Source organism: Rana temporaria, chromosome 6 (assembly GCF_905171775.1).
Source record: "Rana temporaria chromosome 6, aRanTem1.1, whole genome shotgun sequence".
In the NCBI taxonomy this organism is placed as follows: domain Eukaryota; kingdom Metazoa; phylum Chordata; class Amphibia; order Anura; family Ranidae; genus Rana; species Rana temporaria.
Window position 1 is genome coordinate 178,634,584 of NC_053494.1, and position 15,354 is coordinate 178,649,937.

General features: G+C 42.5%; 1 protein-coding gene across 2 annotated transcripts in view; it reads right to left on the reverse strand.

The window, feature by feature from the left end:
* Positions 1 to 13,887, reverse strand: part of PSMD14 (proteasome 26S subunit, non-ATPase 14) — a 126,116-nt gene extending 112,229 nt beyond the window's left edge. The window contains exons 1-2 of one of the 2 annotated variants that reach the window (XM_040357872.1): positions 13,762 to 13,887; positions 9,132 to 9,224 (exon numbers count right to left, since the gene is read on the reverse strand). In XM_040357872.1, the coding sequence (XP_040213806.1) occupies positions 9,132 to 9,139 (8 nt within the window). In that variant the 5' untranslated portion in view covers positions 9,140 to 9,224; positions 13,762 to 13,887. The remainder of the gene's footprint in view (positions 1 to 9,131; positions 9,225 to 13,761) is intronic. The other variant, XM_040357873.1, reaches the window with a different exon arrangement.
* Positions 13,888 to 15,354: the final 1,467 nt, after the last annotated feature.

A 15,354-nucleotide genomic window follows, 5' to 3' on the forward strand; every position in this document is an offset into this window, starting at 1 on the left:
CAGCCGTGCACGTGCCGCTATTGGCTGCATAGCGAGATGACGTATAGCTAAGTGATCTCGCGCAGCAGAGCCGACCTGCCGCCGTATAACTGCGGCGGCTGGTCGGCAAGTAGTTATTTTAAATAAATAAGTGCAGAGCATCAACTTTTTCAAATGACTGCATTTGTAAAGTGATACTGAACAGACACGGTTTAATTTACATTGTCCCTTCTATTTCTGCATATGGAAGATGGCGCTGCAATAATTTTAATTAAAAAAATATCCAAGCACCTTTTTCCTAGCCGATATACAGCGGTCACATGACACAGATATTTCCCAGCATGTCTGTATGGAAACATATACAGGAGGAGCTTCTAGTCCTCTGCTGCTGGTCACATGTTCCAAAAAAAAAAAAAACAGCCTTTGGGATACAGAGTAAAAATATACATCAATAAACTGTTTTAAATCATCATACAAATATACTGTATATTTGAAATCATTATTTATTAACAATAACGTGTGGGCAGATCTCTGCCAGTCACAGGCTATGTCACTCCCATGCAGTCTGTTTCTCAGAATAAGAGGGAGATGAAGCCTACATTAATCTACATGCAATATCCCCCCCCCATTGTGTTTAGCTGGTTAGTGGGCATGGAGGAGGGAGCTAGCTGTCATTTAACACTGTGTAGACTATAGTCACATGGGCTACTCAGAGGTGATAGAGAGAAAATGCTCAGCATAGAAACTTATAGGAAATGGAGTATGTGCAGAGTTGCCACCACAGCTGCAAAATCCCTAGCTGAATTGGGGACATGGACAGAGGGGGGCAAATGGAGAGCAGTGGGATCAACCAGATTTTTGCAGAATACAGAAAATGAATCTCATAGTGAGCATGAACAGCATGTAATACACCAATTAGTGATTGTTTTTTATGATGTGGTTTTAGTGACAGGTTTTAACCTTATGAGAATAATCAACAAAATCTCTGGGTTGAAATGCGTCCCTGTAGAAATAGCCTAATTTACCCTTTTGACTGCAGAATACATTTTCTCTTGATAGCCGATTTGTCATTTAAAAAAAAAAAAAAGTGTAACTTTTTCATTTAAATCTAATCAGAACAAGTTGCATTTAACAAAAGAGGGGAGCAGAAAGCTTTACGATAAGGCTAGAAGGAGAACATGCATTTTGTGATTCTTATTTTTGAAGAACACATATGCTCCTGAATAAAAATGCCTTCTATTTGCATGGAAGGCATCCAACATCTATGTCTACCACTCCACTGGAAGAATGTAGTGTAGTCTGACATTAAATAGAAGAATGACAACACATTACACTCAATATCTTATCAGCAAGTCTTTTCAAGGATGTGTCACAATAGCACTCCAAGCAAGGGAAATCCTTACCATGCAGGTCTATGGTTTAAAAGGACAGGTAAACCAAAGAACATAAAATGTAATACAGTGCAGCTCGCCAGTCTTTAAATATGCTAGCTGTGTTAGTTCACGTTTTTCAGATCTAAAACATTTTCAGCAAGTACAGAAAAAAAAAATGTTGATTTTGCCAAAAATGCAGCATCCTTCTTAATTCATGCGAGTCGATATGAAAACCTAATACAATCTTATATTCCTTCTGTAGACTTATAATCTCAACATAACCAAAGTAATGGGAATAAAGAAGTGGCGGGGGACAGATGCTGTATCCACCTAGGCGAGTATACTTTTTTTTTTTTTAAGCTCCCTGCTCACTGAAGACCAAGAGCTGAACAATCAGCTGTTTTTGATCACTCAGTTCTTAGTGCAGAGGCGGTGGGGGACAGCTGCAGGCACCCAGGAGACTATACAAGTTTTTTTTTTTTAGATTTCTACACTTTTAATCACCACTCTATCAAAAAAATAAATAAAATAAAATAAAAAGACTGAAAATGTAAAATAAGGCTTGGTTCACACTAGTGCAATTTCAGATGAGACTTGAGTTGCACGAGCGATGTTGGGAAAAGGTTCCTGTACTACTTGCGATTCCAGTGCAAATTTGGCCCTGCAGAATATACAAACCTCATCAAAAGTTGCACTACATAATCGCACTGAAAATCGGATCAAATTAATATGGCAGTAGTGTAAACCTAGCGTAAATAATGTTACCTAAAACTTAGGACAAATTTATTCTGCTACCCTTCTTTGGTTGAAAAATAAATAAGTGTATATTATTTATACTGTGCAAAATGTATAGAATCTACAGCTCTGATGTCGGCTTACACTGGGGTCTGGAGACACTGGGGTGGCAGCAATCAGGGACCATGTGGCTGCAATAGTCTGATTAAACTGTAATCTTTCTGGCTAGCGATCAGGAATACCGTTACTGGATGCACTGGTCTAGCGACACTGGCATCGGTATGTTGGTTAGCGATTGTGGCTGTCTTCTCCGGTCTGGTGACACATTGGATCAGGAACACTGTTGCTAGACACGTGTGGCCATCAAGGGCACTCTACCTGGTTACACTGATCTGGTGACACTGGCATGTCTAGCAATCAGAGACACCGTGGCTGGCGGCGCTGGCCTAGATACTGAGCTACATAGCGATTTTGAAACTGGGGGAAAAAAAAAAAAGTAGCTGCCAACATAAAGGTGTTCTCACACCGAACATAAATGGTATATATAGGGAATGTGGCGCTTACTAATCCTCATATATGATGAAACTAAAACCTAAGTAAATTCATAGTATGAATCCAAATGTGAACTTATGCAAAAGGGTGACTGCAATCACAGTACAAAATATTCAATAAATAATAACTATGCAAATACTGATAATTATGTACAATAGCAACTGTGCAAATTGACAATATAAAGTGCAAAGAAAAACAATTGTGCAAAGCATAGCAAAAAATGTGCAAATGGCAATCGGATAATAGCCTTAAAAAAAAAAAAATCTGCATTTAAAAAAAAAAATTGGGCCAATTTGTTGTTGGGCAGATTACAAAACACAAATTGCCACAAAAACACATTACATGCTTTTCTGCAGCTTCTCCATTGAAGTATATTGAACCAAAATAAACAAAATAGCACCGTTTTGCGTTAAAAAGTCCTTGCCCTTTCCAAATACGCAGCAGCTGAAAAAAAAAATCCTGGATGTGAACGTGTCCCATAGGAAAACATGTAAATGAACTGTAGCGTGTTTCTGCAAAAAGCACCAAAAAACACAGAGGTGTGACCCAGGCCTGAGATGTTTAGTAACATAATGGGGGTTAAAAAAAACAAAAATAAGTACAAAAAGAGCAAATAATCGCTACTGTAAGGGGTTCATTTTTTTACTGTGGGACAGGGAAAGTAATATTTACAGTAGCCATTTGCTTTTTTGTACTATAAAAGGCTAATTTTAGTTTTTTTTTAACCCCATTATGTTACTGGCCGATTAATTGATTATGAAAATTGTAATCGATTAATTTCATAATCGATTAGTTGTTTCGGCCCTACTGAATATAGAGAGATGATTGTCTATGGGCAGAGAACAACTTTCTACAATTCATTTAGGAATAAAGTTAAAAAGGGCACCAACAAACAATCTGTAGGTTCTCCTCTCCTGAAAATCCTGGATACCCAATAATCCTGCTGACTCAATGGCTTAAATGGTTTCCAAGTTCTGATTTCTAACTATGCTTAGGCTTCTTTACATGGGCTATGAGATGAGGCAAATGACAAGGGTGGGTAAACTCAACTATAGAGATAATAATCTACAATCAGGATGCATTTCACACGTGGTATGCACCATTGGACCTCCTATCAGTATGGTCCTTGAAAGCAGGGGTCCCTTCCACAGAAAGAGTGGTTACCTTATTCAACTGAGCGACCAGGGGGGTCAACCACCAGAGGAGAAGCCCATTTTTCCAAGAGGCTGTCCTCAAAAGGATAACAGAATGTTTTTTTTTTTTTTTTTTAGGGTTGTTTATTTTATTTTCCAAAAAAAAAAAAATCTCAAGTTTTTTTTTTTTTAAAAAATGAGCCTGAAAAGCTACCACTGGTTTTCAAGTTTCTTCACAAGGGGTAAGTAAACGCTGTTAACGCATAAAAAAAAAAAATGCAGCCACCTACCGGTATTGCGCTTTTGACATGGTCAGCGCAGCATTGCAAATGAATTTAATTGAGGCGTCAGGTTGTGGCAAAGCATAGAGAAACAGGTCTTACAATTCTTTGACGTGGCACGAAGCAACTCTAATATGCCTGCCATTGATTTAAAGGGGTTGTAAAGGTAAACATTTTTTTACCTCAATGCAGTCTATAAATTAAGGTGAAAAAACATCTGAGGATTAGCGCGCCCCCCAGCCCCCATTTACTTACCTGCCCCCTCGAAAGTCCTGTGCCATTAACGTGCAGGCTTCTAAGCTCATTCATTGGTTGATTGAAAGCAGCTCAGCCATTGGCTCGTGCTGCTGTCAATCACATCCAATGATGCAGCGCGCCAGGAGCGGGGCCGAGTGATACAGCTGGCAGCTATAGCCGCTCAGTGTATCACAGGAGCGCGCCCGCAAGAAATAACCACCATGCAAGAGAGCTTGCATGAAGGTGGATAGTTCTTGTGGGGAGGAGCCGAGACAGCCGCCGAGGGACCCCAGAAGACTAGGTTCGGGGCCACTCTGTGCAAAACTAGCTGAACAGTGGAGGCAAGTATAACAGGTTTGTTATTTTTAAAAAAAAAATATATATTGCCTTTAGTGTTCCTTTAATTATCTAGCGTGTCGGAAAGTAGCATGAGGGTAAAAAAAAAAAAACACAGCAAAATGTTTATTTTTGACACATCTGTAACCACATATTAAAGGAGGATTTAAGTGGGGTCAATGTGTCAAATGACCGAATATACTAAATCTCAGCCAGGCAACTAGCATTTCTGGAAGGTGGGATCTGCAGTGACAGTTTTCTTACTTCTTAGTACAGGTTTCCTTTAAACAGTTTGCAGATAAGATCATTTCTATAGTAGTAAGAAGAGCGACAATCAGAGTGACAATAAAACAATGATGCTGACGCATTTCGGCAATAGCCTTAGTTGTAGCCAAGATCATTTCTGTGGGATTCTCAGAAATGTGCAGTTGTCACATCAAACGTCCCGTTGGCACTTATTACAATTCTGTTTCGGCAAACTGATGATCACATATTTCAAAGCATTGGAATTCACTATTTGACCAGGTCCACAACAAATTATGAAGTATCGTCTGTATTTCTGACACTCAAATGTAAATCCTTACATATCAATATCAGCAAAGTTTCTCAGATCTATACCCAGGGCCGTCTTTAATATGGTTTGGGCCCTGGGCAAACATTTTTTTTGGGCCCCCCTCCAGCTTATTTTGGGCCTGGCTGGTTCACATGTATGTTTTGGGCGGTCCTCATTTGTGCAGGCACAGCAGCCCATTGATTTGAATGGGCTGCCATGCCTTTGTTTCCTGCCTATGGTTCCTTTGATCGCTCCATCTGTTACTTGGATGCCTTGAAATCCATTCTGCTTTTGCACCATGCTACTTACCTGCAGTTCTTGCACACACAAACGCACTGTGTTTTTAAAAGCGTGACCTAAACGTCAAAAAATGCAGCAAGTTTGACAGTGCGGGAACTGCAGATAAGTCACAGCAGACAGCAGAATGGACAGACAGTGCTGTATTTCAGTGCTTGATGGGCATAGGTGTGCCGTGTGCGCAGCCTATTACATGAGGCATGCGCTTTTCTTTGCAGGAAACGCAGGCATGGCGGCCCATTCAAATGAATGGGCTGCTGTGCCTGCGCAAATGTGGGCCGCCAAAACACATACATGTGAACCAGCCAGGCCCAAAATAAGCCCATCAAGCAGTTAAATACAGACAGTAATGCCATGTGCTCTGAGGCTTTACTCAGCCTGGACTGCAGGTCTGGTCTGTGATTTAAAGAGTTCCTCTATTTTACACATGGCATGGCATGGGGTCCCATGGTGCTAAAGCAGAATGGAGAGACGGTGCTGTGACCCCATGCCATGTGTAAAATAGAGGAACTTTTTAAAACACTGACCAGACCTGCAGTGAATCATCAAATATTATAAAGACTTTGGGCACACTCTACAGAAAACTTCTATTTACAATATAGATTAGCAAATAGTGACTTTCCTTTGAGGAGCAGAACATGAAGAAGTCAGCCTCGGGAAAAGCAAACTGGGGATGTTATAAAATCACATTCTAATTCACTTTTATATACAAGCAGCACCCAGTGGCAGGAAGGGAGAAGTGCACGTCTAAAGGGAAGCCAGGGGTGCTGTACATTTTAAAACACTGGGAAGGGAAGCAGTACTGTCACTGGCTGCGTGCCGCTGATGATTTTCAGCCTGATTTGTGGGCAGCACAGGGGCTTAACGGGAGGCAGGGCCGCCATCAGGAATTATGGAGCCACTTACACAGCTTCAGGCATGGGCCCCCTGGAGCAGAGAACCGAGATGGGGGGGTGCTGCCGCCTGAAATTGAGAAGCAGGGGGGGGCTGCCGCAAATTTAGAAGCGGGGGGCCCTTTACAAAAAAAGAAATAAAAAAAGAAAAGAAATAAAAAATATATAAAAAAAGGGGTGTAGCCATCCGGGGCCCTGGGGACCTCTGGGCCCTTTAATAAAAAGGAAAAAAGAAATAAAAAATATATATAAAAAATATATTTTAAAAAGGGGGTTGCCATCTGGGGCCCTGGGGACCTCTGGGCCCTTTAATAAAAAGAAAAAAAGAAAAAATATATATAAAAAATATATTTTAAAAAGGGGGTTGCCATCTGGGGCCCTGGGGACCTCTGGGCCCTTTAATAATAAGAAAAAAAGAAAAAATATATATAAAAAATATATTTTAAAAAGGGGGTTGCCATCTGGGGCCCTGGGGACCTCTGGGCCCTTTAATATTATTTTTTTTAATAAAAATTAATTACAAAAAAAGGGGGTTGCCATCCGGGACCTCTGGGCCCTTTAATAAAAAATAAAAAAAATATATATAAAAAAGAAACATTTATAAAAAAAAAAGGGGGGGTTGCCATCCAGGGCCCTGGGGACCTCTGGGCCCTTTAATAAAAAAAAATATATATATATATATATATATATATATATATATATATATATATATATATATATATATATATATATATATATATATATAAACAAAAATAAAAAAATAAACATTTATAAAAAAAAATAAAGGGTGTTTGCCACATGGGGCCCTGGGGACCTCTGAGCCCTTTAATAATAAAATATATATATATATATATATATATATATATATATATATATATATATATATAAAATAATGTATAAAAAAAACGTTTTTTATAAAAAAAAAAGGGGGGTTGCCATCCGGGGCCCTGGGGACCTCTGGGTCCTTTAATAATAATAATAATAATAATAATAACATTTATATTATATAATAATAAATATAATATAATATAATAAATAATAATTAATATTATAATATAATAAATAATAATATAATAAATAAAGAAATATATAAAAAAATATTTTTTTTATAAAAAAAAGGGGGGTTGTCATCCGGGGCCCTGGGGAACTACAGGCCCCTGGGGACCCCCAGACCTCTAAAAAAAAAATTGGCCCTTTAATTGGCCTCCGGGCCCCTGAGGACCCCTAAAAAAAATTGTCCCTTTAATAAAAAATAAAAATATATAAAAAAAATGTTTTTTTTATTTAAAAATAAATAAAAAAGGGGGGTTGCCATCTGGGGCCCTCCGGGCCCCTGGGGGCCTCCGGACCCCTAAAAAAAAAAAAAAAATTTTTTTTTTTTTTTTTTTAAAGGGGGTTGCTTTGGGCCCCCAACAGTGACAGGGCCCAGGGCACCTGCCCCATTTGCCCTGCGGTAAAGACGGCCCTGTCTATACCTACAACTGTTTTTGGTAATTTTGGTGAGGTGGAGGGCACAAATGAAGATAACAGAGGTGATGGTGTAATTTGCAGGAGGCAGGAAACAGGAGAACTGAGGCAATGTTCACACTTTCTGCATGTTGGGGGAATGGGCACAAAATTGCACACTTTCCCCGACATGCACATAAATCTGCTGCCCTTTAGAAGACACACCTCAGTGCCATTAATTCTTCCATTCTGGGTTTGGTTCCATGTGGTACAATTTTGCAGACTTATTCTGCACATTTTTCTCAGTAGAGCAGCCCTACTGAATTGAATATTTGCTCTATACTCTGTTACACTAGCATGGCCTCCTGGGACCTCTTTCAGACTTGTGTATCCGGTAGGTGGGTGGGGCCATCTCTGGAAGAGGATTACGGGAACTAGGCAGCAACATAAGTGCTGCTTTGTAGCCCAAACTTCTGTTACATAAACCACACTTGCTAATATCAGAGGTGTGACACAAGCATTTCACATATATATTTTGTATGTACCGTATTTGCCGGCGTATAAGGTGACTGGGCGTATAAGACGACCCCCTAATTTTCTAGCTAAAATGTTGGTTTTGGGATATACTCACCGTATAAGATGACCCCCTTCCTCAACTCACTGTGCCGATTTTGATTCCTTTACGCCTGCAAGAAGTAAGTCAGACTGCGGGCGTCCATTTTTTTTAAAAGCCGCGCCTCCTCCTCGTGGTGTTCCGTGATAGGCGGAACATTCAGTTTCCCAGAAGAGCCTCTGTTCAGTGTTCCACCTGTCACGGACGTCCTCTCGTCCGAGGACGAGACGATGTCCGTGATAGGCGGAACACTAAACACAGGCTCTTCTGGGAAACCGAGTGTTCCGCCTATCACGGAACAGGACAAGGAGGAGGCGCAGCTTTTAAAAAATGGACGCCCACAGTCTTCATCTGGCGTATAAGATGACCCCCGATTTTTGAGCCATATTTTTAACTGTAAAAGGTTGTCTTATACGCCGGCAAATACGGTAGGCCTAGATCTGTTTTATCAATAAAATCAGAACCAAACAATTGAAATATGCCGATATGTTTCTCAGAGGCATAGTGATAGCAGATTTCTTTATACAGAAATATATAAAATTGTATTTTTTTACACTATGCTGCCATTCAAACAGAAATTGTGCTTAGTGTAACTGATCCTCCTGCGGTATCAAAATTTAAATAGTTTCTATAAAATACTTGTTAAAGTTCACCTATCATTTTGCCCACACGGCACAACAGAACCGGTTCTCTTAATAGCTACCTTCTCATTCCAAATGATACTTGACTTTGCTGTTCCCCTGAATCAGCTCACACAGGTATTTTCACTCTGGGGTCTGGTAGGCAAACAGGATGACTGGGGAGCAGAGGAAAGGTAAAATATCAGTGGGAAGGAAAATGGACTATCAAGAAAACCCGACACCTTTATATAAACATTGATAGGGCAGCACAGTGGCTAAGTGGTTAGCACTTCAGCCTGGCAGCACTAGGGTCATTAGTTTGAAACCCCCACAATGGCACTACCTGCCTGGAGTTTGCATGCTCTCCCTATATATGTAAAGCGATGCGTAAAGTGATAGCGCTAAACAAGTACATGTAATAATAATAATAATAATAATAATAATAATAACCACCACTATTCCCACCACCACTGACAAAGGCAAGCATACAAAGCTAAAGCTCCCATTGGTGAGCCACTACTCCTCCCACTGAAGTCAATGGTGTACCACTATTCCTTCAATTGAGGCCAACTATTTCTTCTACTGACAACGATGGTCCACTATCCCTCCTCCCACTGTCAACACCGATGGGCTCAATTCTTAGTTTCACTGACACCAACAATAGTGCACTATTCCTCTTGCCACTGACACCAATGATGGGCACTATTCCTACTGCAACTGATACAAAAATGGGGTGCCATAACTACTGCCACTAAAGACAAATGATGCGGCACTATTCTTTCTTTCCACTGGGTTACTCAATCGAGACCAAACAGAGCAGATTCTGGCTTTGTTCGGGTCTCTGGTCAGCCAGTGGTCACGCCGGCTGGTCGCTTGGGCCTCCCGGTGGCCTGCAAGACGCAGGCTGAATGGCAAAAAGGGGGGCACATGCTTGTAAGAACAGCCGAGCGGCTCAGTTTCCGCATCAGTTATTACAAGAAAGCGGACCATCCGCTCTAAAGAACAGTACCGGGGTGATGCCTGCAGCTGCTGGTACAGCCCATTAAAGCAATATCAGCAAGTTTGTGGCCAATACCGATTCTTCAAAAAAATAAAATAAAAAAAAAGTGATTATCGGCTGCCCCCTGGTCTAAAGGTTGCACTTTTTAGGTTTAATTTACAACAAAATGCACTCTGCAATACATACGGCAGTAACATGAGCTCACCCATCATCTGAGGGAAGGAGACAAAGCCACCGGCCCCAATGAATGAAAGAGAACAGGAAAGCTCACATAGGACAGAGGAACCAACATCAGAGAGGAACAGAGGTGTCTGACATCAGAGGAATAGTCTCTTCAGTAATAAAATAAACCTGCCTGCTCTGGAATATACACCGACCTAAACATGTGCAGCTTAGTGTACATTCTGGCACAGTGGCTGTGTGTCAAGATGACGGAGTGAGGTCACCCTGTGCCAGCCAATGAAAGCACTCGCAGATTGACACCCAGAAACAGCCGGTGAGAAGAAGGCGGCATGGATTATCAGAAGATTAAAGCAGAGGTTGCTCCCTTTAGTTCCACTTTAAAGCAGAATTAAACCCAAAAGCAAACATTTATCATACTGCAGCGTACTAACTCTTAGATGCATGTGATGGCTGCATTTGTTTTCATTTTTAGGATTTCTTTATTTTTACCTGCAGATAGTGTTGAGACAAACTGTTTACCACTGAAGGAGTGCCCACAGTGGTCAGCATTTATTTATGTAAACCCTTTATGCCAAAAAAATAAAATAAATACTGTAACTATTGTGAGCTAGAGTTTGGCTTCAATTTGTTGGTATATCTAAATCTGCTAGTACATCTAACACTCCCTTCCCCCCCAGACTGACAACGGTGCTTTGCAAAGCTGACCCAATGCTCCTTCATCCAGAGTGGGGGCACTCTTATACAGGAGGTGTGTTACTGACCAGGTATCCAGGTGAAAACAGAGGGGAAAAGGCCTACAACTAGGTTTACACTGATGAGACTTTGAAGTCGACATCCCTGCGAGAATTCATCGTGGCTTGCATGCAACTTCTTTAACAAAAGTCAATGCAAGTCGTGTTAAAAACGCACCAAAGTAGCGCAGGAACCTTTGTGTACTGGTCCAAATCATTTGGTGGAGGATTATGCTGTGGGGTTATTTTTCAGTTGTGGAGCTTGGCCCCTTAGTTCCAGTGAAGGGAACTCTAAAGGTGTCAGCATACCAAGACATTTTGGACAATTTCATGCTCTCACCTTTGAGAGAACAGTTTGGGGATGGCCCTTTCCTGTTCCAACATGACCAGTGCACAAAGCAAGGTCCATAAAGACATGGATGAGCGAGTTTGGGGTGGAGGAACTTCACTGCCCTTCACAGAGTCCTGGCCTCAACCCGATAGATAAATTAGAGCAGAGACTGCGAGCCAGGCCTTCTCGGCCACATCAGTGCCCAACCTTGCAAATGCCCTTCTGGAATAATGGTCGAACATTCCCATAGACACACTCCTAAGCTTTCCCAGAAGAGTTGAAGCTGTTATAGCTGCAGAGGGTGGGCCAACTCGATATTGAACCCTACGGACTAAGACTGGATTGTCATTAAACTTCATGTGCGTGTAAAGGCAGGTGTCCCAATACTTTTGGTAATTTAGTGTATTTATTTACTGAAGGCAAATCCACTGTGCACTACAAGTACACTTGGAAGTGAAGTTGCTGTAGATATGAGGGGGACATGCAAAGAAAATAAAAAACAGCATTTTTGCTTGTAGGTGATTGGATGATAAAATCAGCAGAGCTTCCCCTCAGATCTACAGCAACTCCACTTATAAATGCACTTGTAGTGCACAGAGGATTTGCCTTTACTAAATAAACCCCATAGTGTAGGTACTTTGACCCAAGCTGGACCCAAGATGTAAATCTGTAAAACTTTCCTTACCTAAAAAAAACAGATAAATATATTACAGCTTACCAATCATGGTGGCTGCATTTGTTTTATTTGAGCTTTTTTCACCTGGTGATCTGGCCAGTATTAGAGTGCCCCTTCTCTCGGGATGAAGGAGCATAGAGGGTACCTTTTCACAGCAACATTGTCAGTCTGGGGGGGGTGGAGGGTTATTTGCACTTGCCGTTTTAAATACACTAATGAATTGAAGCCAAACTACAGCTCACACTTTATATTCAATAACAGCAAACTGTTTTTTTTCCTCCTTTAGGGATAAAGGTTTTACATAATAAAAAGCTGATCATAGTTAGCACCCCTGCCTGTACATTGTTCTTGTCTCATCCCAGTATTGTTATTTCCTTTTGAAAAACAGACTTACTGGCTGGATCATCGGTCAAAATTAGACGAAATTTAAACACCCTGGCACCGGCACCCGCTGGCCCTTTAGGCTGGGTTCACAGCAGGGGTCCGGTGCGGCCTGGTTCACCATATCAGGTCCAATTTTAGCCCAAATTTTGGGCTGAATTTGGACGTAAAAACGGACCAAAAGACGCACAGGGCGCCTGTGAAAATCACACCGGAGCTGCAGCGGAGACATGTGTACCGGCTCCATAGAGAACCCGTCATAATCTCCTGCTATTGCAAATTGGATGCGGTGAAACCCTCATCCAATTCACAATAGTGTGAACGGGGCCTTAAAGAGGTTTGTAAAGGTTTACTTTTATTTATTTTAAATAACAAACATGTGGCCCTGTTCCTGGTCTTCTGGGGGTACCTCGGCTCCTCCCCACAAGAGCTAACCCCCCCTCTGGGAAGCTCTCTCCCAAGGGGGTTAGCTTACGGGCACGCTCCCGTGATAGTCAGCGGAAACAGTCTCTGCCCCGCCCCCCAGCACGCCACTTCATTGATTGGATTGACAGCAGCGGGAGCCAATGGCTGCGCTGCTATCAATCATCCAATGAAGAGCCGAGAAGACAGCGCTTTCACGACATGGGACTTTCGAGTGCTGAGGTAAGTAAACGGAGGGGCTGGGGGGGCCTGTAAGCATCGGAAGTTTTTTCACCTTAATGCATAAGGTGAAAAAATGCGAAGCTTTACAACCCCTTTAAGGGGGTTTGCTATGCCAGGAGGCAGGGCTGATGGCCACTGACTGCTGTGATTGGCAGTCACATGATCGAAAAAATGTCCCGATCGCAAACGGCAATCAGGAACTTTCCGCGAGCAGCCGGTCACTGTTCCAGGGGCGCTTGCTCTTACACGCAAATTAGCAGCCGCGCGAGAGATTGCGTATTTGTGTGCGCTCAGTGCCAAGAGGTTAAAAAAGAAACAAATGGCTCCATTACGTCTATGAATTAGTAAGCAGCAAGATAATACAATGTTTGCTTTTGGGTTATTACTATTTTAAAGCTTTGAAAGGGAAAACGAGAATCTGATTGGTTGGCATGCAGAGCTGCTCCAGTCTTGGTAGCCCCCCTCCCCCTCTTTGTCTCAGGAGAAGTGCTCTGTAGAGATGACAGGTTCTCTTGGAAGGATGAGTCTGCATTCCTACAAGATAAGAAGGCCGCAGTCCGGCCTGTCACCATTATAGAGATCTAGCCTTGTCCTCACATGCACTTCACCAACACAACACAGCAGCGTTGCCATGCCTCCATACACCTACTCGAGTCCCAGGCTTCACCAGCGGCCTAGTCCCTCCTCGGCTTCTCCTTCCCCCCCTTGCACACTCTGCAGCCAGGCGGACTCCTGTATGAAGCGCTGCCTGCCGCTCTGGACTCACCTTACAATACAACGCTGAGCAAAATCTTTCCGACCGAAACAAACTTCTCCTACCGGCTGCCGCAGTGAATCAGCCGGATTTCATTCAAAGCAATGTGCAGAAACTACTTCCGGGTGCAGCGTGACGTGACCACAACTTCGCTTCTGGCGACCAATAGGAAAAAGCATGGAGAAGCGAGTGTTCTACGTAGCATCGTACGTGAGGTGAAACGTGCCTTCTCTGGGCACTAGAGTGAAACACAAATGGTCAGTCACTGTCCCCAGTACAGGAGCCATGTTGGAGGAGTTGTTTTGGTGTCTGCATCACGATGATTGTGCCAAAATGCCGAGGTGTTGAATAGGCCTTTGTTAGGCATCGTTATGGAGAATCCAAATCGACAATTCAGTTTTTCTATGGAGAAGCTTATTGTAAATTGTTGCTTCTCTTAGCTGTTCTGGACAGTTTACTGCACCTGGAATCTATTCATATAGTTTTACATGGAAGTCAGAGCTTTTATCCTTCTCTCTCTGTCTGGAGCCAATAAAACATTTTGGGGTAGATTCACGTAGTTCGGCGTTTCTTTGTGCGGGCGTAACGTATCCTATTTACGTCGCGCCTCTGCAACTTTTACAGGCAAGTGCCGTATTCTTAAAAGAAAGTTGCGGCGGCGTAGCGTAAATAGGCCGGCGTAAGCCCACCTAATTCAAATAGTGAAGAGGTGGGCGTGTGTTATGTAAATTAGGCTTGACCCGACGTGATTGACGTTTTTTCCCGAACGGTGCATTGCTCCAAAGTACGCCGCAAGGACGTCATTGGTTTCGACGTGAACGTAAAAGACGTACAGCCCCATTCACGAACGAATTACGCAAACGACGTAAAAAATTCAAATTTCGACGCGGGAACGACGGCCATACTTAACATTGGTACGCCGCACTTACGCCACCATATAGCAGTTGCAACTATACGCCGGGAAAAGCCTAACGTAAACGGCGTAAATGTACTGCGTCGGCCGGGCGTACGTTCGTGAATTTGCGTATCTAGCTGATTTACATATTTCTAGGCGTAAATCAGCATACATGCCCCTAGCGGTCAGCGGAAAAATGCAGTTAGGATCCGACGGCGTAAGAGACTTACGCCGGTCGGATCTAATAGAAATCTATGTGCAACTGATTCTATGAATCAGGCGCATAGATACAACCGGCCAGATTCAGAGATACGACGGCGTATCTGGAGATACGCCGTCGTATCTTGTCTGTGAATCTACCCCTTTGACTGTAGTTAAAGCAGAACTTTACCCATAAGAACTTGATAAAAAAATAATGTTCTTCAGCAAAGTTCATACATTCCACATTAATATTTATGCTACCAAAATTAGTGTGTGCTGTAAATTGCCTCCAGCATTGCTCCTGTTTAAGGATGAGCTCTGGTGTGTTCGCACAGTCCACGTGCAGAGCCCGCCAGGAAGTCGGCACCGCGCTGCGCTAATCACAGGCAGTGAAACATTGTCCTGATGCTCGGCTGCAGAGATCGGGAAATGTCTCCCTGCTTGTGATCAGCGCAGCGTAGTGCTAACTTCCTGGCGGGCTCTGCACATGGCTTGTGCGCACACGCTGG